At 37.9% G+C, this 26,061-nt stretch overlaps 1 protein-coding gene across 1 annotated transcript; it reads right to left on the bottom strand.

Annotated features, from left to right (window-relative positions):
- Positions 1–6,289: 6,289 nt before the first annotated feature.
- zbtb11.S (zinc finger and BTB domain containing 11 S homeolog) lies at positions 6,290–25,999 on the bottom strand. The gene is made up of 11 exons (XM_018249724.2): positions 25,494–25,999; positions 23,769–23,998; positions 22,758–22,989; positions 19,188–20,272; positions 17,976–18,146; positions 16,132–16,359; positions 15,498–15,642; positions 13,909–14,026; positions 12,392–12,550; positions 9,658–9,833; positions 6,290–7,167 (listed from the first exon to the last, which is right to left on the bottom strand). Exons 1-11 carry the CDS (start codon positions 25,801–25,803, stop codon positions 6,665–6,667), a joined length of 3,357 nt encoding a protein of 1,118 aa, XP_018105213.1. The 5' UTR covers positions 25,804–25,999; the 3' UTR covers positions 6,290–6,664.
- Between the last annotated feature and the right edge of the window lie 62 nt (positions 26,000–26,061).

Genomic DNA, 26,061 nt, shown 5'->3' with positions numbered 1-26,061 from the left:
ACAAAATGTTAAGCTAAATCCAAACCACCCAAATTGTTTAAAAACTGCTGGGAAATGAAAAACTGAAAAGAATAACATATTGAATTAGATGGAACCCTAATAGTTTTGTAGGGAAAAAAGCAAAAAAGAGACAGTCCATCATTTGGTGATGGTTATTAATTTTTTAAAGCTTGCAAGCAAAAATGACTGAGAACCACAATTCAGAGTTACTGTTTAAGATCGCTGCTCCTTACTAATATACTACTGCAAATTCATAGATCCAGATAGAGCAGACCATAGGCACATTGTGAGTATTCAGTCATTTAATGTCAGACACTTGTCACAGCACTGTCTTGTGTGGATTGGTTGTAGTAAGCGGAAGAATGGGCAGATTTGTATTGTGATCCGGTGAGGTTTTCACGATGATTATTGGACAGAGTGGCTTGAACTTCTAAAGTGTTAAAGGAGAACAAAACCCCCACAATTGGCTGTGTTATGATTAGTGTGCAGACTTGTACTTGATTGCAGACCAGGAGCATGCACATTGGAAGTCACTGGAAACAAGGACACCAGGAGGAGCATTTCATGTGGTTGGGAAAGGGGTTGCTCTCGTTATCATGGAGATAACATGCTGACTGCTGGACTTCTTGCATATAGTTATTCCAGCTGCAAAACATCCTTAGGTACCAAGGTAAAACCCCCTAAATATGACCGCCGGGGGTTTGATGACCTATGTGTCTTGGTTTACCTAAGTATATCCTGACTAAGGGAGGTTGTACCCCCCGAAACGTTGATATTGGTGGTAAATATAAATAAAAAGAAAGGGGTTTCCCCACTGCAGAAAAACTAGTGTGTGCGGATCCATGATTGTGGAATTGCTGTTGCTGAGGGGCCTTGTCTGGTCAACGGATAACCAGCACCACTATAGCAGCGAAAGTGAGTAAAATTCCGGGTGTGCGGTGTTATTATTACAATAATACGTAAGTATGTGGCATGTGGGGGCCCCAGGATGAAGACACCCCTCAATATTATCTATAATTTCAGGTACTGAAAAATCAACACAATTACATAATTTTATGAGGTAAAGCTACAAAAAAATACTATCACCCCAGAAAACCATATATATGATAAGCCAACATATCATTAGGTACTAAGATAAAACACCCTACATATGAACTCCTGGGGTCCGATGAACAGTTTGATAAGCTATGTACATAGATTAATCTTAGTAAATGGTATCTAAAGACCCCAAAATCTACCTTGTGGATAATTATTTGATGGCTTACATTTACCCTAACTTAAAAACACACTGACAGTTTTATGTGTGGTAAAAGCTACAAAAAAGTATAGTGATCCCTGAAAACAATGTATTTGGAAAGTACACATTCTGACGGATCCAAAATGATATCTTTCTACTCCAAACTACTAAACTGCAAAGGGACTTATAATAAAGGCACCGTTTTTTAATAGCATTTCTAAAAATCTTCGAAAAATATTGCAATTTGCCGCATTTATCTCATCTGATTTCTTAAATTTAATAGGAAACCACCCTAAATTTGAACACCAAGGGTCTACTGAACCGTTTGATGCCTACTGCAGGGCAACACTGCATTACATTTTTTTTACTTTAAAACTCTTTAATTTATAGTTATTACTTTTCCGTTATTGCCACTCAGGGCTGAAACTTGGCCTGCTGAAAAACACAGGCCGAGAATCAGCCCCTTATCTTGCCTGCACCTGGAACGGTGTGCATTTCGGCACTGAAATCCACAGCTGACAAGGTCAGGCATGATTGCTGTGTAGGGGCTGATTCTAAGTCTGCCTTTTTCAGCAGGTCACGTTTCAGCCCAATGTGGCAATAGCCTTAGAAAAAGATGCATCAGTCGAATGTTCCTATCTTTGGTGTTTTAGTTTGGCAGCTCAGTAATCCAGGTGCAGCTTCTGTTATAATTTGCTACATTGATTAATACATTTTTCAGCAGCATCTGTGAAATGTTAAGGCCCCCATACTGGGGCAGATAAAAGTCGGCAGCGGTCCCACCTATATATTATCTGTAATACATTTTCCCAGATTTTATACCATTTTTTCTGGTCCACAGAAAAACACAAAATGTGGGGTTCGGATTTATCCCTACAGCAAATGCTTTGCAATGTGAAATGTTCAAACTTATATACATAAGGGTTCTTCTGCCAAGGAAAAGCAAAAAAATAAAATCCCATTTTTACTTTCTTTAATAAAAAAGAAACCTATCTCCAATATAATTTAATTAAAATTGTGTACCGTTTTTATAAGAAGCCTGACTGTATGCAGTGAAATTCTCCCTTCATTTACTGCTGTGGATAAGAATTGTCAGATGGTCCCTAACTTCTGAGCAGGGAAACAATAATACTTATGAACAGCAGGGGGAGCCCCCGCCTTACTTAACAGCCGTGCAGAACTCAAGCAGTTTGTTTATGATGATCACTAAGCAGCCCAGACCACACTGAGCATGTGCAGGGTCAGGCAAAGTTTTTTTTTTTTTTATGTATACATTGTATCACAACCATTTCTGGAAAAAGTAAGCAATTCTACAGCAATTCTTATATGAGCCAATGAAGATAGTTTCAGGAAATTTAGTGCTGTCTGTTGGGGACAAGTAAAACTCCCAAAATCATCTTGTGTGTCAGTGCTCAATGGACGTAGAAATGTTAGCATGTTATGATAGTGTGTAGTATTAGCTGCCACTGTATGCAAATTCTAACCTACTTTATATCAGGTGGATTGACTTTCTTATTCAAAATAAATTATTTAATATAGAAACTACTAAAGAAACTGATTTATCCTTTGACACAAATATGGATTTAATGGAATCTATAGTTGCTGGAATGACCCTAAATTCACCAGTGATCCTCCTTTGCATGGTATGGATTTAAATACATTAATATAACTTTAGGGGTTGGATAGTTTTTTAGCAAGTGAGGGAATACAGGGTTATGGAAGAGCTCATAGTACAAGTTGATCTAGTCCAAGTGACTAGTCCAATTGACATTTTGGAGTCAGGTATGAATTATTTCCCCCTCTGAAGAAAATTGAAGAGACTACAGAAGGGTCTTTTTGCCTTCCTCTGGATCAACTAGCAGTTAGGCAGGTTATAGACAGACTTAAAAGGTTGAACTTGATGGACCTGTGCCTTTTTTTTTTTTTCAGCCTAACTTCCTACGTTACTTCTGGAACTGCAAAAACAAAGCTGACACTTCATCATCTATTCAACATACTGTTTATAGAAGTATGCATTTTAAGGGAATGAGAATATTCTCTTATAAGAATCTGTAGTATTTACAGTGGTGTGAAAAACTATTTGCCCCCTTCCTGATTTCTTATTCTTTTGCATGTTTGTCACACAAAATGTTTCTGATCATCAAACACATTTAACTATTAGTCAAAGATAACACAAGTAAACACAAAATGCAGTTTTTAAATGAGGGTTTTTATTATTTAGGGAGAAAAGAAATCCAAACCTGTGTGAAAAAGTAATTGCCCCCTGAACCTAATAACTGGTTGGGCCACCCTTAGCAGCAATAACTGCAATCAAGCGTTTGCGATAACTTGCAACGAGTCTTTTACAGCGCTCTGGAGGAATTTTAGCCCACTCATCTTTGCAGAATTGTTGTAATTCAGCTTTATTTGAGGGTTTTCTAGCATGAACCGCCTTTTTAAGGTCATGCCACAACATCTCAATAGGATTCAGGTCAGGACTTTGACTAGGCCAGTCTTCATTTTGTTTTTCTTCAGCCATTCAGAGGTGGATTTGCTGGTGTGTTTTGGGTCATTGTCCTGTTGCAGCACCCAAGATCGCTTCAGCTTGAGTTGACGAACAGATGGTCGGACATTCTCCTTCAGGATTTTTTGGTAGACAGTAGAATTCATGGTTCCATCTATCACAGCAAGTCTTCCAGGTCCTGAAGCAGCAAAACAACCCCAGACCATCACACTACCACCACCATATTTTACTGTTGGTATGATGTTCTTTTTCTGAAATGCTGTGTTACTTTTACGCCAGATGTAACGGGACGCGCACCTTCCAAAAAGTTCAACTTTTATCTTGTCGGTCAACAAGGTATTTTCCCAAAAGTCTTGGCAATCATTGAGATGTTTTTTAGCAAAATTGAGACGAGCCTTAATGTTCTTTTTGCTTAAAAGTGGTTTGCGCCTTGGAAATCTGCCATGCAGGCCGTTTTTGCCCAGTCGCTTTCTTATGGTGGAGTCGTGAACACTGACCTTAATTGAGGCAAGTGAGGCCTGCAGTTCTTTAGATGTTGTCCTGGGGTCTTTTGTGGCCTCTCGGATGAGTTGTCTCTGCGCTCTTGGGGTAATTTTGGTCGGCCGGCCACTCCTGGGAAGGTTCACCACTGTTCCATGTTTTTGCCATTTGAGGATAATGGCTCTCACTGTGGAGTCCCAAAGCTTTAGAAATGGATTTATAACCTTTGAAATTGAACTCAGGTGTGATAAACCACAGTTAAAGGGATACTGTCATGGGAAAAAAAATTTTTTCAAAATGAATCAGTTAATAGTGCTGCTCCAGCAGAATTCTGCACTGAAATCCATTTCTCAAAAGAGAAAACAGATTTTTTTATATTCAATTTTGAAATCTGACATGGGGCTAGACATTTTGTCAATTTCCCAGCTGCCCCATATCATGTGACTTGTGCCTGCACTTCAGGAGAGAAATGCTTTCTGGCAGGCTGCTGTTTTTCCTTCTCAATGTAACTGAATGTGTCCCAGTGGGACATGGGTTTTTACTATTGAGTGTTGTTCTTAGATCTACCAGGCAGCTGTTATCTTGTGTTAGGGAGCTGCTATCTGGTTACCTTCCCATTGTGCTTTTGTTTGGCTGCTGGGGGGGAAAAGGGAGGGGGTGATATCACTCCGACTTGCAGTACAGCAGTAAAGAGTGATTGAAGTTTATCAGAGCACAAGTCACATGACTTGGGGCAGCTGGGAAATTGACAAAATGTCTAGCCCCATGTCAGATTTCAAAATTGAATATAAAAAAATCTGTTTGCTCTTTTGAGAAATGGATTTCAGTGCAGAATTCTGCTGGAGCAGCACTATTAACTGATTCATTTTGAAAAAATTTTTTTTTCCCTTGACAGTATCCCTTTAAGTTATTTTTTAACAAGGGGGCAATCACTTTTTCACACAGGCCCATGTAGATTTGGAGGTTTTTTTTCTACCTTAATAACGTAAACCTTCATTTAAAAACTGCATTTTGTGTTCAATTATGTTATCTTTGACTAATAGTTAACGGTTTTTGATGAGCAGAAACATTTAAGTGTGACAAACATGCAAAAGAATAAGAAATCAGGAAGGGGGCAAATAGTTTTTCACACCACTGTAAATATACACCATGGGCTGGAACTAGGGGTAGGCAGAAGAGGCAAGTGCCGCTGGGGGGTTCTCTTGCGCCTACCCCGAAGTCATTTATTTCTGTAAAAGCAGGTGAGAGGTGAAGGAATGCATGTACTGATTTAGGAGGGGTCTTCATTCATTTTTAGATTTATGGCTGACCAATGTGCTGCTGCATTCCTGCACCTCACATCGTTTTCTACAGAAATAAATGACTAGCAAGAACTAACTTCCTGTTTAGAAGGCTGGCAAGGAGGAGATGTGGAGCACCGCACCATGGATCTTTGAGTCGCCTTTTGGGTAAGACATCCGGAAGCAGCATTTTATAATGGTATTTTTTTATAAAGCATTTAGCATAATACACTTTCTGCAGGAAAGATCTGTAGGTGGAGAAGAGTAGAGTGGATTTTTAGCAAAAAAAAAAAAAACTGTTACTGGTCCTTTAAGGCAGCGATCCCAACCAATCAGTAGCTGGCTAGCAACATATTGCACATCAAGCCCATGGATGTTGCAGTGGCCACAAAGCAGGTGCTAATTTTTGAATTCCTGGCTTGGATGCAAGTTTTGGTTGCTTAAAAACCTGGTGCCCTGTCAAAAAGAGCCTCTTATAATTTCCCCCATTAAGGGAACATTGGAATTAACTCCATGTCCAGGCTGGTGGCAATTCCTGGATACCTTAACAACCATGTGTACACTTGGACGCTGTTTATTAGGGCAGGCTGGATAGGGGCACTGGGGAGATAACTTATTTATCATAAATGCTTACACAAAAATGCAGAGTAAGGCATGTATGGCATATCTGTCCATGAACGCACAAGTGAGAGAGAAAAAAGTGTATACATGATAATATGAATCAGATGAAATTCTTCATTGCCTCAATAACTGGTCCAATCTTGTTTTCAGCATATTAGTTCTTAATGCTTTATAACATGAGCATGAATGCAATCAATTTGCTTGCACGAGGTGACCCAGTCAGTGGAAAACAAGACATTTTTAAGCAACATCATTTGAACACATATCTTTAACTACATTGAAAGGAAATGTCGGTTTAATTCCACTTTTTAGAAAAAGTCGACCATTCAGAAGAAATTAACATTTTTACAGATGAAGACCTTAGAAGAAGAACCACTTTTGATGTTTTCTGTTAACACAAGCAATTAAAAAGCCAACTTCTAGAAACATTTATGATGTTGATGTCAATGAGTTTAGTTTAGTGCTGGTGCATCACTGTGCATTACAGCTTAAAGTCCTGGGTAAGTGCCAAAGTTCAAACATTTGAAAGTAACACATCTGTGGTCATACCACTTCTGATATTTGACCAACTTCCACTTCAACAGTCTCTAACTCCTCAGCCACATCAGTAATTGGTTGTCCCTGTTGCTGGGAAAGAACATAATTTACTACTTGCATGATGCTTTGGTCAGAAAGTGATGAAACAGCTGTGCAGATAGGTGGCTGTGCCATTGCTTCTTCAGCAACCATAACTGTCTCAATCTCTTCAGTAACAATTTCTGCTTGTGGCTCATCCAGCTCAGCAGACAATATGCTTACTGCATGCTCAACTTGGGTTCCTTGATTATGGAACTGAAGACTGTCCTTCTCCAGCATTATTTTACCAGGTACATAGTCCTTATGGGTTTTAGTCATATGCTTGCGTAATGTACGAGCATCGATGTAGCCGTCATTACACACAGGGCACACATACGGTCGTTCACCAGTGTGTGTCCTTACATGGCGTTTTAGGGAACGAGCATCAGCCCAAGCTACACCACATGTAAGGCATTCAAATGGTTTTACTCCTAACAGAGAAAAAAATGGGAGAATGTTAAACAATCATTTAGCTACAGTAATGACAGTCAATAAATTTTTCGACTTTTTACAATCTTCCTAACAAAATAAACATGTTACAGAGAAGTGTTTACAATAGGTGTTGTGAGGAGATGCTGCCTTTCATAAGGCTAATGAAACACATATTGTCACATATATTTTCTGCCTGGAATCAAAAGTCTTGTGCACAGTGAAATGGTGATTCCACACGTCTGTTATTACACAAGCATTTCAGTATATACACACACACGTCTGCTATAATAATTAGGGATGCACCACATCCAGGATTCGGCTTTATAGCAGGCAGGGGGCAGCAGTATTCGGATTTGGCCGAATCCTTCTGCCAGGCTAAACCAAATCCGAAATTGCAAATTAGGGGCGGGAAGGGAAATTGCTTCACTTTTTGTCACAAATCAAGGAAGTAAAAAAATGTTTTCCCCCTTACCACCCCTAATTTGAATATGCAAATTAGGATTCGGTTCAGTATTCGGTCAAATCTTTTGCGAAGAATTCGGGGGTTCGCCAAATCCAAAATAGTGGATTCGGTGCATCCGTCATAACAATTCCTTCTTTTTAGACTATTCATCGAGGGTTAGTGAATTTACTCGTTTCTGAATTATTTTGGAGCAACACAGATTTTTTTTTTTATTTCTTTTTTTTTTTTTTTTTAACAGAACAACAAAAAATATGTCTGTACATGCTATACTAAATCTTGGTGTTCTCTTTTAAAGGAGAACTGTCATGAGATATAGTGTTTTATTTTAGGGTTCAAGCACACGGGCAGATTCGGGGAGATTTAGTTGCCTGGCGACTAATCGCCCCTTCTGCGACAATCTCCTCGAACTGCCTTCCCCCTGCCTGCCGCCTGCTATAATGACAAAACACCAGCGCCAATGCACTCGCAGCGCTTCGATTTCCGAAGTTTTCCTCCTCGAATCTGCCACAGGGAACCCCTTAAGTATTACACAGTAGAGTTAACAATAAAAAAAAAAAAGAATACAGTGTTTTTTCAGAGTTAAACCTATTACATAATGAAACAATAGCCTTATTTCACCTCAACCAAGCTTTTGCTAATCCCATGTAGCCAAAAACAAAAGTAGCATAGTCTGCGACAAGGTGTCATCATAATCAGCTCCCAGTATGTTATGTCTTCCTGTCAAAGTCCACCCTCTGGCATGACTTCAGATCTGCATCCCCCTGGAGGAGCCAATCATGCTGATCCCCCCCCCCCCCACCAAAGTTGATGTCATAAAGACATGACCTATCAGAAGCCTGCTATTTGCAATGAATTATTGGGATTGTATTTTACATGTGACATTCAGGCCCGGACTGGCAATCTGTGGGTTCTGGCAAATGCCAGAGGGGCTTCTGTATGGTTCCATAGAAAGTTACCATATAGTGGGCTGTTTGGGTGTCTGTGTACTTGGAATGACAGGGCCTATTTTGACTCCCAGTCCCGGCCTGGTGACATTCATTCCATTAGAATGTTTAACCCTCCCCTCCACATTTGCTTATAATGGGGATCAGAGAGGAAATATGCTAATGTGAAAGAATGCTATAAACATAGCTATAATCTCAGCCATAAAGCAGTGAAATAATGTTGTGTTATAAACATATCTAGAACCTCTACATACAGCATAAAGTATGGCACACAGGCAGTGTAGGACAGGCTAGTATGGCATACACACGGGGAAAATTTTATATATATATAGATATATATATATAGATATATAGATATATATATAGATATATATAGATATATATATATAGATATATATATATATATATATATAGTGTAGGACAGGCTAGTATGGCATACACACGGGGAAAATTATATATATATATATATATATATATATATATATATATATATATATATATATATATATATATATAAAATTTGTAGAAAGGACCAGCACTCTGTTTTCCAAGAAATTCAGCAATTTATTGTAATGTCACAGTGTCTAACGTTTCGACCCACTTTGGGACCTTTATCAAGGATAAAGTGAAAACGGAGTGCTGGTCCTTTCTCAAATTTTTTATATACCATTTTGACCAAGCACCCGGTAAAACGACATGTTGTGAAGGAGTGCAGGTATCATCTGCATTATATAAATATAAAAAATTATATAAATATAAAAAAAAATATATATATATATATATATATATATATATATATATATATATATATATATATATCTCAAATGATCCTCTACAGTCAGTTTGAAAAGATCTTTTCTGTGTCAACCAAACCAGAGGCACAAATGCAGCTCACAGATATGCTGTCACTAGAGGATGAGGGAGGGGAAATATGACTAAGCCTAAGTGAATGACCGTTCTCCTTTAAAGTATATTTTATATGTATAGAAAACACTTGTTCATACGTTTCCATACTAAAAATGGTGCATTTTCACCTGAAGTTCTCCTTGAAGAGAGTTACTTATTAGTGCTGAATATCATACCTTCATGATTGTTTACATGTCTCCTGTATTCTCTAAATTGAGTGAATACTTTGCCACAGTGCTCACACGTTTTTTCAAAATTTAGCTTTGTCCTCCCTTTCTTGCCATGGGTCGCCTTGTTAACATGTCGTCTGTAAAGCGCTTTCTCATAGAACTCTTTTCCACATACACTGCACCTGAAATGGCAAGAAATGATTCTCATAATCCACCATAAAACATCTTAAATATGATTCTCTTACTGTACAACACTCTCCTCCCCCCCCCCCACACACACAGAAAGACACATTAAAACAGCTGATAACTTCTGCAGCGGAAGTGGAAACACTGGCTTATTTAAAAGTTTAAAGCCAATCAAAATCAAAAACTGCAAAAAGGTAGGAAAATGCTGGGGGAGATCATCACATAAACCACATTTTTTGTTAATAATATGTTACGGTATTTCTGTTTACGTTTAAGGATCCATTGCAGAAAAAAAAAAAAGATAAATTTGCCATACTGAAGGAATTATTTTATCATATTTTGTGGCAGTCCACTTTGTTATAATTTTTTTAAGCTAAAGCATTTGTTTACATTTGTTTCAGTGAAAAATTTCTCTCCTCTCTGCGACTTTGAATTCAATATAAGCCCAAAAGGTAACGAACATTGATACCAATTTCTGGCTTGCGTATACCTGGTAATTTTATTATTATTATGTACTTATAAAGCGTAAACATATTCCTCAGGACTGTGGGTACATACATACATAAAACAGATTTATTAATAATAATTGATACAAGAGGTAAGACTAGAGCCAGACAATTTCAGCATACTTTTTTTCAACAGGCTGAGAATCTGCAACACTGCTGCTTCTCGACCTGCTTCTCTGCCTGCACCTGGAAGCATTGTATCTGCTTGGGTGCAGGCAGATAAGGCAGATTTCAGTGCTGAAATGCAACATTTTGCATTTTTTCCCCAAAATCCGGCTGCAGTTTATAAGACAAGTGGAGCAGCAGGGTAGCCGATTCTCCACCTGCGGAGAATCTGCAATTGTAAGTATCATTTGACCCTAGCCCTAAAGCGGGCCCTGCACCAAAGAACTTAAAATCTAAAAGATTTTATTCCATTTCCAGATATGGTACTGAATTTTGATTTGTATTGCACTGCCAAAATGTGAGCAATTATGCAGCTTGCCCATTTTATTAATCCCCTCACTCATCTCAGCGAGCACCTTTCCACAGCAAGGGAACGGACAGCAGCCCTAACGGATCTCTACAAACAGCTGCAGAAAGGAATGTCTGTAGACAGGTACCTGTTCTGTAAACTTATAAGATCTGTAGTGGTATGTTGCAGATTTAAAGGTAAGTAAACTTTTAAAATAGGTGAGTGTAAAATTGATGAGGGTGCTATTCGAAGAGCTTTTGCAATGTACATTCATTACTTTTTTTGTTTTTATTCCAAGATTTTAAGGGAAACATGTAGTTAAAGGGATACCGTCATGGCAAAAAAAAAAATGCCTGGTAGATCTAAGAACAACACTCAATAGTAAAAACCCATGTCTCACTTAGACACATTCATTTATATTGAGAAGGAAAAACAGCAGCCTGCCAGAAAGCATTTCTCTCCTAAAGTGCAGGCACAAGTCACATGACATGGGGCAGCTGTGAAATTGACAAAATGTCTAGTCCCATGTCAGATTTCAAAATTTAACATAAAAAAATCTTTTGAGAAATGGATTTCAGTTCAGAATTCTGCTGAAGTAAGCACTATTTACTGATGCGTTTTAAAAAAAAAAAAAACATGTTTTCTGATGACCGGCTCCCTTTCATATGAATGAATTTTGTTACAATAGCGCCACCTGCTGGTCAGTTTCCCACCAGTCTGTCCACCAAGTAGTCAAGGAAGTTGTCAGGAAAAAGAAAGAGGCTGTTCTGGTGTTCTTCTGCTTGGGAAAGGTTTGAGAAAGGTTTTTAATTTTTTCCTTAGCAGAAGAACATCAGAACAGCCTCTTTCTTTCTTTCTTTTTCCTGAGAACGTGCTTTACTACTTGGTGGTCAAGGACGGTCAGAAACTTACCAGCAGGTGGCGCTGTTGTAACAAAATTAATTCAGATTAACAGTACATGCATCACTTAATAATATCTTGGAATTAAAGAAAAATAAATAATGAACGTAAGCGACAAAAGTGCTTAGAATAGCACCCTTGTCAGTTCTACATTCACTTATTTTAAAGATTTACTTATCCTTTAAAGGCATACGGTAATGGGAAAAAAATTTATCCCCCAAAACGCATCAGATTTTTTATATTTAATTTTGAAATCTGACATGGGGCTAGACATATTGTGAGTTTCCCAGCTGCCCCCAGTCATGTGACTTGTGCTCTGATAAACTTCAGTCATTCTTTACTGCAAGCTGGCGTGATATCACCCCCCCCAGCAACTTAACAACAGAACAATGTGAAGGTAACCACCACTAAAGTGTTGGCTCTTTCTGAAAGCACATGACCGGCCAAAATGACCTGAGATGGCTGGCTACACACCAATATTACAACTGAAAAAAATACACTTGCTAGTTCAGGAATGAAATATTATATTGTGAATTACTTGCAGTGTCATTTAGAAATAAAAACTATATCATATAAATAATGACAGAATCCCTTTAAATTAGCACACACTTGCAGGTTAAAGAATTTGATGAATAAACTTCCTTTAAAGCTCAACTTAAACCCCCTTACTATGATTAAAGACTCATGAACTTACCTGTAGGGTTCTTTTACAGAATGCGATTTCACATGGGAGTACCAGTCTTTTTTCCAGCTATAGCTTTTTCCACAATACTCACACTCAAATGGTTTCACACCAAGGTGCTTGTTCATATGTTGTTGGAGATCCCGTAATTCAAAGAAACTTTTCTCACATCTACAAGAATTCAACATGAGAGCTAAGCATGCGAGACAAAACTGAAGAGGCGGCATTCCTGGGAAATAAACTACTGCACAAACATACTGAACAGAAGGTCATTAGAACTAATGGAAAGCATTAAGTTTAGGAGAGTGAGAAAGGAATACTAAGCATTAATGACAAACTGGCATCATACCACTGAAATAAAAACATCTGTAAACTTATACTTAGCTGTATTTGTTCTGTTGCCAATACTCCATAGACAGAGTTAAGCTATAACACAATCTCATCTAGTGGCACTTCTTGTTAACTCATCAAATGACAAGTGTACACAAGCACAGCATTTGGGTGCAACAGCAAAGATAAAACTCAATGCCCGAGACCTTTGGTTAAGAAGGCAGCTGGAACTCTATTGTATTTCAGCTGCTTTTCTTTAGGAAAGCAGATGTTTATTATTTAGGGTTCTAGGAATAACACCTAAAAAATATTCTACCAAAAACACCCACAGACCACAGGGTTCCTTCATGCTTCCACAATAAAGATTCTAGTCTTTAATTTGTCTATCTTCCCATGGATACATGGCTGGCTGCACCTGACCTAAAACCAAATGTGGGATGAAACTGTAATGTCAAATACAATCTAGGCCTGATCATCTAATGTTAGTTCCAAATATCATCAATAGTCTTGGTGTAAATTTTGGGGCAGGCGAATCCCTGCAAACTGATTTTTTGCCATCCCCCTACATAAAATTGTGAGTGACCCTCTCCCCCCCCATAGGCCCCTGTTCTCGTAGACCCCCCCTCCCACATGGTCTGCCCTTCTATAGTTACTCCACTGAATTAAAGCAATTCATAACAACAGTCCAACAATTAGTGGTAACTGCAAAATGAAGACCCTGGGTTTTGGAATAAAATGTTGTACAAGCAGGTGTATAGATACTCCTGCCCTTATGCCTATGTTTAAATTATAATTATTAAACTCTATAGTTTAGCTGTCAGAAATTTACTCTATATCCTTCAAAGGGACTGAACCGATAATCACCAATTAAGTTGCAAAATTGCACACTGTACAACTATAAAAATCATAAAACTCTTGGAATATTTTCTCATGAAATTATATCTATTTTATCAGGAACATTTTTTGTGCAAATAGTACTACTGCTTCTTTTTTAAAGACTAATTCAACTTATTCAGAATGCTGCTGGACAAATTGTAACATAATTGTGATCCAAAATAAAGTGAGAAAATGTTTTTGTTTTACATTGCAGAATAACAGATATCCAGTCTATATACCAAACACAAATCTTTACACTAACCTTACTTCAATAAAACATATGAAGTTAATTTTACAACACTAAAATTTCTATTTCAACTTACTGTGTACAATGATATCCACGAGTCTCAACTTTTGGTTTGTGTTTCTTTAGGTGTTTACTTAGTCCAGATGCCCGGTGGAAAGGCTTTCCACATACAGAGCAAAGGTACTTTGATTCTCCTTTGGAAGAAAAATTTTTGTTTATTCGAGAAGGCATATGTTACAATCATCATACCAATTAACATCAGTGTAATCTTTGAAAGTTAATTGTAGTATGATAATATAGAGGAAACCGATTCTATTCTCATTCTTAAAATCAAGGCTGAAATGGAGTATGACCTCGAAAAAAAAGTTTGATTTTCTCATAGTAGGGAGCAAATAAGCAGCATATACCTAATATTCAGAGAAGTTATTAGCTAAAATCAGTCTGACAAGTTTGTCAGATATGCATTTTGACTAAAATAATTTCTTTGCCAGTGGCCTGTGGTGACAAATAAAGCAATTGTTGTACAGAATATATGCCATGGCTGGAAAAGCACCCTTAATAAAAAAAAAAATATATATATATATAAAAATACATAGTTGCGTAGTAAAATAATTCATCATAATTAGAGACATACACATGTCTGCAATTACAACTAAAAATACATAGTTGCATAGTAAAATAATTCATTATAATTACAGAGACATACACATGCCTGAAATGCTAAATGCCTTGTTTTATACATTATCGGGGCTCTTTTCTTTTCTGCTTTAACTAAAGGATCTCTAAAAGCGGTGGTTCACCTTTAAGTTAACTTTTACCAGATTATAGAATGTCCCTTACCTAGTAGCAACCTAACAATTGGTTTTAACTCTTAGAATTCTTTTCTTAATAGTTTTTTCAATTATTTGCTTTCTTCTCACCTTTCAAATTGGGGGCAGCCAAAAACTATTGCTCTGCAAGTATATAAATTCAATGTTATGATTACTTTTATTTCTTTTTACTATACAGCCCCTCTCCTATTCATATTCCTGCCTCTCCTTCAAACCAATGACTGCTTGTTAGGGTAAAAAAAGACCCTAGCAACAAGATTGCTGCTGAAATTCTAAACTGGAGAGCTGAGAACAAAAAAAGCAAAATAAAATAAAAAAAAATGAAGAGCAATTGCAAATTGTCTCAGAATCTCCATGTCTACATCATACTATTTTTATTCAAAGGTGAACTACGCCGTTAATATACTATATACTATAAAAATATATGTATTTTGTATTACTTTATCGTGCTCTACTTTTCATACACAACTCTTACAATTTAAAACATTATTTTCTTTCTTACTTGTATGTTATATGCACTGAAACTCAGAAATATTTGCACATTCATTCCTCCTTCTGTTTTAACAAGATTCACATTCCCTGCTAATAAAAGAGCCCACACAGCATAATGCTACCACCATTACTTTACTGTATATATAGCAATTTGATGGGGCAGTGTTAAGATGGCCATCCATGGGATAAAAGCAGATTTATAATTAATGTAGCTATGTGTATGATGTATTATGCTGCAAAGAAATCATTTTATTCTGAAGTTAGTGAAGTTTAATTGTTAATCATACAGGATTTTAATTTAACACATTTTAAAAATTGGTAATGCACAAAAAGGGTTCATTACCTGTGTGAGTGCTCACATGTTCCTGAAGACTGCGGTTGGTCACAAAAGACTTGTCACACATATCACATTTGAACTGTTTATGAGATTCATGCAAGGCTTGGTGCATTTTTAAACCATGCTTGTGAGTAAAGGCTTTCCCACAGATCTAAAGGATGAAGAAAATGTGGAAGTATTTAAAGAACATTATTTTTGTTATCAAAGTACAATAACCAAACACATGAAGGAGAAGTGAATTTTATAATATGGGACCACTGCAAAGGCAACCCCCCATTCTCAACTGCACCATGCAGACTACCAAAGATAGCTAGGGTAGTCTGCCGAATGAAAAAAGGAAAAGCTGTGCAGTGTGGTTGAGGGGCTGCAAGGTCTGGTTGTTTAACATCTGCCGATCACCATTCACCAACAATAAGAACTCGAAGATAGGACCAGAACAGTCTCTAATTTGCATGTTAATACTTGTTGATCATGGCCAGGGAACTCGATTAGCTTTATGCCAGAGAAAAAGAAGGAAAAACAAAATAAAGATCTTAAAGCTAGTTTGAAATCTGATAACATAATTTTCCATGCTAATTCCGTAGAAATAGTAAGTAATTAAAAATTAGACAACTCTATACAGAATTGTCATTGTGATTACCTCACATGCATGTGGCTTCACTCCAGTATGCTTCAACATGTGTATTCTCAGAGAATATAGCTTAGGGAGTGTTCTTCCACAAATACCACAAATAAACTGCCTTTTTGTTCCACCCTTTACTGTATCCCCTTCAGTTTCAACAACATTGACTTCGGATTTGCCTGTTTTGGAGTGTCTGATTAGATGCGCACGTAATGATGCTCTGTACTGGAACTCCTTTGTACATAGCTGTTTGGTAAAAAAAGAAACCTGTTATACATTGATTTTAAAACATTGAATAAGCATTTAAAGCATGACAAGACTACAAATATTTCATAAATCTAATCAAATCATAATTTTACTTCAAGACGCAACCCTGACTGAAGTTGTTATTTGGTTAGCTTTGTCACCTGCCATTATCAAAAACATCTATATATTATAAGACTATGTCGGCAGTGTGGTGCTCTTCTTATAGGCAGAAGCACCCTAAATATTAAGAAGGGCCTATTAGCACATAGAAAAAAATTCTGGCTAACAAACAATATATTTAGAATTAGCAAAGTTAGGCAGTATGTTGGCAATATATGTTACAAGGAAAAAAACTCCAGAAGGTCCAAAGAAACATTTCTATTAGCCCTTACCACCAAAGTACAAAAAAGGATAAAAACATTTGTAAGAAAACACAGGATAACAACATATTTTGGCACTAGAGGGCCTGGCTGATACCAACACTAGATTCAAACCAAGTTCCATACAAAAAATCAATAGTTAAACCAAAGATTATGTGCAATCTCCAACATACTGCATTTTTTGTGGATTTCAGTGGCATAGGTGGAGCAGAAGGAGAGTGGTTATTCTTAACAGATGCTCCTGTTCTGCTGTAAAAATATCAATAAAGAAGCAATTTGGGGGTCATGTTTGGGAACAATGTACATTATCCTTTTTTGTTTAGAGGTATTCTGGTAGTTATTTCCCTAAATTTCAAACACAGAAGCAGAATCAACTTAATCTCAATTACAGTGTATTGAATTGAGAGGTGTAGCATGGTAACCTAAGATACTAATCCCCCCCTTGTTAGCACTTTGGGGTTCAGAATATTAATAATAAACGCTACATTTTTTAGATTTTTTCCAATAGTTACATTTTAAAAATTGCCGTAATTTAAGTGATGGAGAGGGGATTTAAAGAATTAACTCTGACCTCCTCCGCCACCAGTAAATGTATTCATATCATAAGTAATAACACTAATACCTGAAGCTCAGAAGTGGGGTGTTCCCAATTTTATTGCAGTGCTCAGGACACCCTTTGGATAGGATGAAAGGTTTCATGACAACTGTATGCTCAAGTAAACAAGGAAGGGAATACTATTGTCAGAACTTCAGGTATTATTGTTACTTATGATATGGATCCAAATTAAGTTTTTATGCTTATTTGTTATTATCCCCTACACATTGGATGGTTTCCTAGATTTCAAATTAACTAAGCAAGTCAGTTTTACTTACCTGTCTGACCACCAAAATGAAGAGGAGTTATGGGGGAGGCGTAACTGCTAGTTCAAACAATTAAAAAAGATTACTGACACTGATCTGCAGCGCTAACGACTTGTTCCTATAAAAACCTTGAAAGTGCCTGTATCACTTGTATAACCCCAACTGTCAGGCTAATCCATAGCTAGTTAAATTAAAAGTCCCAAGACCCTCCAGCAGCCAAAGCCTCTAAGAGAATACTAAATCAGACTTCAGCATTTCTTCAAATTCAAACAAAGTTGCAAATAATAGAATTAGACATCTTGCACTTACTAAATAGTAACATTTATAATTTTTCTTCATGAAAAAACTGTCAGAACTTGTTTGCATACAACCTACCGGGCATTTGAATTCTTTTGACTTTTCATGTTTCACACTATGCATAATCAGTGCATATCGGCGTTCAAACATCAATCCACAATCATCACACTTGAACTGCGCTTCTGCAATTTGTTTTTTTGGCGCCACTAATCTCTTTTTCTTTCCTCTTTGAAGCAGTTTCATTGCAGCCTTGCGTTTACATGCCAAGAGAACAGGAAAAAATGTCAGAAGAATGCAACACATCCAACACACACACACACCAAAGGTTTGTCTCAGCTCTTAGTATGACAACTTTCACAACTACATGTTGATGATGACAAAAGCCTACAATGACTGATGACCGATTTGAAAAAAAAGTTTTAACTTTTCAGTTGTAATATCTTAGCTACTCAATAGGAATATCTTATTTTAATAAGACTTTTTATTTTAAGACCTATTAAAGATACGATAAAATTGTGCTTTCAGGGCCATGACCAGATGCAGCTTTGTGGTGGCATTGCTGAAGAGCATTAATAAAGAGTGTCTGAATACAGCATATCATAGTTGACGATATCTTATGCAGCTTACCTAGACCTCATATTTACTACATTTTATACTGCTATATAGCTACCTTATTTCATGGTTGGTAACTGTAGAGCAGATGCCCAGCTCATTTACCAGCCCAATTTTCCTGGATTGTTATTCAGCCTGTGCAGTAAGCTTTCAAAAACTGGAGCGCAGCATAGTCTACAGCTCCATGTGCACATGCCCTAAGGTGGGATGAAAGGCAGCCACAAACAGGCCAACTGAATTTACACTCTCTACCAGATAAGCCCACAGCTTTTGTCGTTCAGCCAGCTTCTAATTGTTCCAATAGTTGTGCAAGGAGCATGAATGATTGAAACAGCCCGAGAGGCAGTGGCCCTTTTTTCATTTCCTAATATTTCTATGCACCGTGAAATGGCCGACATAGTAAATCAGCAGGTGACATTTTCAAACCTGATCCCAAAACTAACCAATATTTATTGTACATGCTAGTGGGCCATCATAAATTTACAAATAATTTTTGGTTTGTGTATGGCCAGCTTTACAGGCTATTTACAATAATGCTTTAGTCTCAAACCCTCCTTAGCCATAAAATGTTTTAAAAAGCATCAGTATGGATATTTTCATAACTGTATAACACCTTTTAGATAGGAGCCTCTTGCACAGTGTGTGAAAATTTAACAGAACAGATTATACAAGCCTTACCTGCTGAACTGCAGATTTAGGATTTGTCTTTCTTTTCTTAAGTGTCTTCCCTTGACCTTGGTGCAGCCTAATATATCCACCTTTTCCAACTAAGCAATCTCGCAATTTTCCTTTGTATGTGCACTTCTCACCAGATTGCAGTATCTGTCTAGTTTTTTTACTGCTGTTCTCTATGTCTTCTGGTGATTTATGAGGTCTACCACGTTTCCTTTTAGGGTCTTCACCAATCTTTACTTTTGGTTCTGGGTCTGTATTTCCAATAACCACATCTTCAGCACAAGTTGTCTCTAGATCAATGACGGAGGCAGAAGATTCTTCAGCAACAGCCACACTAATTTGTGGATCTCCATTTGTGTTTGAATTTGTGATTTCTTTCAAACTGACATCTTTTGGCTGTGGTTCCTCTGCACAAAGCTTTTTTTCACTGGTAGTGAACATGACTGACTGCACTTTATCAGATGCATCAATGTTGTTATCGCCAGTAGGTTGCTGAGATTCCATGTGATCAGCAGGTGTACTGTCCTCTGGAGCATCACCTAATATTTGCTGATGCTGAACATTTGATGCATCTATTACTGCAGGAATGATGACAGCAGGTTGAAGCTCCGAGGACACGTCTGAAAGGTATATTGCTGCTGTTCCAGTCAATGAGCTGATGTGAACTTCAGGGCCAGTGACAAGTTGCACTGTGGGAACCTCAGATAACTGGGATACTGCAACATCGGTAGAATTTGTAACTGTCTCAGTTGCTACAGTCTCACATTCCAAATTCTCATTATTTGAAAGAGAGGTTTTTTGGCTATTTATCACCTCAGCCAATAATGGTGGTGCATTATTCCCTACTGCTTGTAGTTTCACGACACTGGCATCCAACAAACTGTTTTCCGATACTACATCGACTTTTTGGCACAAGTTGATTTGATTCGTCTCCATTTGTCTATGAACAGATTCACATATTTCTAGCACTTCATTCATAAAGAGATGCCGAGCCAGCATAGAAATTTCAGCCATGCTACAGAAGTCAAAAATAAGTTCTGATGTGTATGCAAACTCGAGCAGTGGAAGGAAACTGGACTTGCAGAACCCTGTAACATATTTCAGGGAAAGTGGTTCAAATGGTTCACACCATTCCTGTAGCCCCACCCTAGAACAAACCACTTATTTTTTTATTTCTTGCTGAAAGAGCTTGTTTTTTTATTGAAAAAGTCAAGCAAGAAGTGCAATTACATGAATTTCCCCTTAAAGGAGAACTAAACCCTAAAAATGAATATGGCTAAAATGACATTTTATATACTGAACTTATTGCACCAGCCCAAAGTTTCAGCTTCTCAATAGCAGCAATGACCCAAGACTGCAGACACAATCCACAGGGAGTCACCATCTTGGAAAGTGTCTGCGACATGCTCAGTGGGCTCTGAGCATCTGTTGAGAAGCTAAGCTTAGGGGTCATCTCATATTATCAAGCAGAAAATAAGATTAGTTTGTAATATAATCTGATGCTACAAGGCTGTATATTATGTAATTTCCTAAATTCAGTAAGTGACAGCAGCACAGAGCATGTGCAGTGAATGAGCCAAAATGAAAATGGGGAGCTACTGGGATATCTTTGGAGGCACAGATCTTTACTGCTAAAGGGCTGTGGTTGCCTTGGGCTGGTACAGAAGCCCAGAACATAATTTCTAGTCTACTTCTTTAGTTAAACTTTAGTTCTCCTTTAAAGGGGCAGTACACCTCCTTGTTCAATGACAAGAACTTGTGTTAAACATAGCTTTTTCATAATTAAAACAACAGGCAAAAAGTATGTTTTTTTATTATTTATCGAGCTAAAAAGGACAAACAGGAAATCTAAAGCTACTACGTTTGGTCCTTGCAAAGAAGATAGATTTACCATTGTACAGATAATTTTTAATAGACTTCTGCTTACAAAACAGAGGGTGAAGGGAGGGAGATTGTATAATGATAATCTAATTATCTACCTTGCAATGACCAAACATGGAGTAGCTCCAGTTTCCCTGTATGCATTGTTAAGATCAAAAATAACCATATTAGAAATTTTGTGATTTAAACAATAGGCACAAAGCATGTTCAGCACAAGCCCTATTCACTGAATGCAAATGTAACAAAGGGGACAAATGTACATTTGAAACTGAAGTACGTCTCAAAGAATAAAAAAAAAGTGGCTCTAGCATTTTAAATATCAAAACACATGTATAGAATTATGTTTATAAGCAGCGCATAAAACCATATCTATAATACTTTTTTATTTTGGCAATGTCATAAGAGCCATTCTGATTGCTGATCAAAACATCCACTATCTGCTATAGGTTGTTCCTCACTGACATAGGTGAAAAACAGTTAGTCTGTTGTAAGTGACTGTTGTCTTAAAATAAACACAGTCCTATAGGCCAATGTCAACTTTGGATTTAGACTGTACTGCAGCACTTCCTAGTGATATAAAAGGGAAGTGACTTTTGATGAATATTACAAGTAACAGATATCAAAATACCCAGAGTACCACATCATGAGATTAGTCAGCATTCTGTGGCCATTTCTCTTCTGGGGAAATAAAATGAATAAACTGAAAAGCCACTAACCATGCAGCAATGTGGATGCAGCATCTTAAAACACCTAATAATCTCCTATCAGACATCAAACATTAAAATCTGTAATGATTGATGAAGATGATTTAAAAACACAAACATAGGAAAGAAAGCACTAACTGACAGCATTGCATATAGTTTATGGTATTATGGCATGGAATAGCTGTTGTGTTATGTACTATGCATGTCAATGTAACTTGCAAGGCTATTACTGGCTGACTTTCAGGCACCACTCAAATACTGTATTACAAAATGTTAACCATTATTCAATATTGATCCATGGAAGTGTGCAGTCAGTCACAACATTTGCAAGTTGCATCAACATCCAAAAGAGGAATTGTAATAGTGTATACTAAATTTTGTGGATGCTTTAAACTATTTTTTTACAATAAAAAATGGTGTGTTCTTGTGTTTCCTACTGCAAACAACTCAACCATACTGTGTGTTGTTTGCAACCAGTAAAAAGAAGATAAATATCAAATAAAATCATTAAATGACATTAAAGGGATTCTGTCATGATTTTTATAGTGTAGTTTTTATTTCTAAATTACACTGTTTACATTAAAAATGTAAATGTTATTTCTGAACCAACAAATGTATGTTTTAGCTGTAATATTGGTAGGCAGTAATTGTATCTATTCTCATATCTACCAGGGAGCTGTTATCTTGTGTCAGCAAACGGTTATCAGGTCACCTGCCTATTGTTCTGTCAAAAGGCTGCTGGGGGGGAAAGAGTGGGGTCACTACAACTTGCAGTACAGCAGTTAAAGTGACTCAAGTTTATCACAGTACAAGTCATATGGCTGTGGGCACTATTAACCGACATGTTTTGAAAAAAAAACCTGTTTTCCCTGTGACTAAATCCCTTTAAGGAGAAAAAAACACATACAGAGAAATTATGAAAAAGATTTCTACTCGCCTACAAGGGGGGGGATAGTCATTATAAAATGTATTTCTGTACTTTCCTTACCTGAAAGATCAACAAAAGCTTCATGGCTCGAAACAGCTCCTTTTTCAATGAAGAGTTCCCTAAAGTATTCACTGCTGGCTGCCAAGACAGCTTTGTGGGCTTTAAATTCTTGTCCTTCAATAAGAAGTGTTACGTCACAGAACTGATTATTTAGTCGTTGCTGGTTTAACTGGTCCAAGATTGTCTGTCCATGTTTAGAAGATGCCTGTTTAACAATGCCTTTACTATCAACCTAAAATAATACAAAATATTTATTATTTTATTATAACTATTGTACCAGGTCCATCATTATATTCTTTCACGTGCTGCGATTATTCCAGCCATGGGCAAGCGACACAGACAGTCTCTCCCATGGATTACGGTCTGAGCCACCCATGACTAGTTAATTTATATGTGGGTGTATGCATATGCTAGATTACTTAAAATAGAAAAAAAGGGCAACAAACTGCTCATAGAAAAGGTGCAAGGCATGTAGCCTTATTCTAGAGAATGCTATAAATAAAACTAGGCTCCATGCTTTCCACATCTTCTGTAAGCTGCTGCTTGTTTTCTTTTTTTTTGACTACAGGTATGGGATCCTTTATCTGGAAACCCATTATCCAGAAAGATCTGAATTATGGGAAGGCCATCTCCCATAGAGTCCATTTTAAACAAATAATTCTAAAATCTTAAAATTATTCCCTCCTTCTCTATAACCTTCTATTTATCCTACATAACCTGCAAAAATCCTATTGCGTGTATTTAATTTAATTATTTTTAGCAGACTTAAGGTATTGTGATCCAAATTATAGCTAGATCCCTTATCTGGAAAATCCCAGGTCCCAAGCATTCCGGATATTTAATCCTACAGCTGTACTACATAAATACTGTGAATTCAGATCCCTGAATCACCTGCATCATTAAGAGAGGAATCATTTTTTGGAAGGCCGGGATGCATACTCATAAAAATTGTGCATATGATATAGCCCTGGCCAACAGACCAATCAGTTGGTAATTAAAATGAGTACATACAAACACAAGTTCATGTTTTGTAGTTGGTTTCTTTCTTGAAGGTTTTGGAGTGTGGCTTGTATTGGATGCTGGATTGCTACTCTCATCATCTGTCTCATTAGTGTCAGATCGGACATCTAACCCGGGTTCTTCTAACATTTCAGAGGCATCATTAGAAGGTCGAGATCGGTCCGTCCGTTCTTGGCATTTGCTGCAGTCTTTGATGTAATCTTTCATATGTTTTAAAATACCTGATGAGGTAGGAGAAAACATCTTCCAAGTTATGAACATAAAGAATGGAATAACTATTTTGTGTAAGTGGTAGAAGTCCAAGAATATGTGGCTTACTGGAATAAATAAAGTAGCAGGGATAGACATGGAGGGTCAAATCAACAAAAGAAAAAAAAAACCCACAACAAACATATAAAAACATCTACCCATAATACCCATGAACTGCTTTTGCTGCCTTCATTTTGAAAATGCATGTGACATTTTCATGAAAAACTAGTAGTGGTCTAGAGGCCATAGCAGGCAATTTAATAGCAAAGGCTGGCATCACTACAAGTTTAAACCACTGACTAAAAACAAAGGAAAGGCAGCATCCCCTGACAATCTGCTTGCAGCAAAGTTTGTCTGACCCTTTTTTTAGTTCAAGCTCCCCCTTGGAGTTCTAACCTTTGGTTAGGGACAATGATGGTTCATAACAAGTCTACAAAGTTAAGAAAAACTGGTAATTAGCCATTCAGCCATAGTTCCAAGAAAGGTAAATGAGCATTCACCCTAATTGACCTCCAAGCTGATGCATCTAGAATTGCAAATAGGCATTTTCCTCAAATATCACTCCTAAGCTGGCCATAGACGCAAAGATCCGATCATACGAATCAACGTACGATCGGACTTTCCCATCTCCCGGACCTGCCACTATTCAGATTCAGATCAAAGTCTTACCAAATAAAGTAGTGAAAGAACAGATAAGCCGATGTTCTGCCCCTCACAGCAATTGTACGATAGTTATGTCTGACAACACTAGTGACCGTCTCCCACTGAAAATCGTACGATCGGCAATACACGCAGAGATATCGGCAGGCAACAGAAATTTTCTAACCCGTCCGATCGACCAAACGACCGATCTCCGCCGGACGAAAAATGTCGGGACTCTCCACACACGGTCCGAAAATCGTACGAATTCACGATTCATACGATCGGATCGTTGCGTCTATGGCCAGCTTTACTGACCTGCAGACTGCATCCAACATGACATTCCAGTGGACCAATTATACTAATAAAGGACATCCATAATCAAAGATATATTGCATAGTACGGCTTATTCAAACAACAGTTTGGTTGCTATGGAACACTGAACCATAGCAACCAAATGGCTGCTGAAATTCCAAAATGTGAAACGGGATAAAAAAAGCTAAATAGTTCAAAAACTAGAAAAAAAAAAAGAGAACCAATAGAAATTTGTTTCAATATCACTATTTAGAACAAGCTAAAAGTTAATTTAAAGACGGACTACCCCTTTAAAGAGTTTGCAGAGATGTAAGCCAACTGGCTGTTGATGCCAAGTCTCAGTAACACTAACACAGGCAGCAGGTGTGTTTGGGTAAGGGGACATTTGCACATACGCAGCAACACGCCTACACCCTGGGTGATTGTGGGAGGCTGGGAGCTGTAGTCCAATGGTCGAGTAGAAAGGTGGGAATTGGGAAAGGAAGCAAAGGAGCAGCATCATGGAGCTATTACCTCTCCACCAGTAGCTCTGTGACAGGACGTGCCATGTTTGATGCCGGGTTAAGTGCTCCCCTCCAGTGCCGACGTGCGCCGCCTCTATGAGCCTTTTTCTGCGCTCAAGTTGCAACACGACTTCCAGCTCGGTGAAGCCCTCCTTATCCCTGAGCTTGCGCTGGTAGTAAAGAGTTCCCGCCCTCACAACATAGCAAGCCGCTGCCTTGCGGATCTTCCGCTTAGCGTTCCCCTCTGTGCCCGGGGCATAAGGCTCCCGCTCATTGGTCAGGTATCGCAGTATCGCCAGGTAGCTCTCCTCGCTAGACATCCCTGACAGGGACTTTGACAAAATTACTGACAAACACCTTCCACGGCTCACGCGCGCCCTCCCCCGGCGCACCCGTTGCACTCCGGGTGAAAGCTCCTCAGTCCCGCTGCCTTCTGTATCCCCGTTCAGTGTTTAGATTTAGTTATGACACGAGGAACTGCAAGGCTCGGAACGTCTGATGGAATCCTCGCAGAAAGACAAAATGGCTGCTGCACCAGCGGAAGTGACGAATGCCCATACTGAGCGATGTTTGGAATT

Source organism: Xenopus laevis, chromosome 2S (assembly GCF_017654675.1).
Source record: "Xenopus laevis strain J_2021 chromosome 2S, Xenopus_laevis_v10.1, whole genome shotgun sequence".
In the NCBI taxonomy this organism is placed as follows: Eukaryota; Metazoa; Chordata; class Amphibia; order Anura; family Pipidae; genus Xenopus; species Xenopus laevis.
This window is presented reverse-complemented; position numbering and strand designations above follow the sequence as displayed.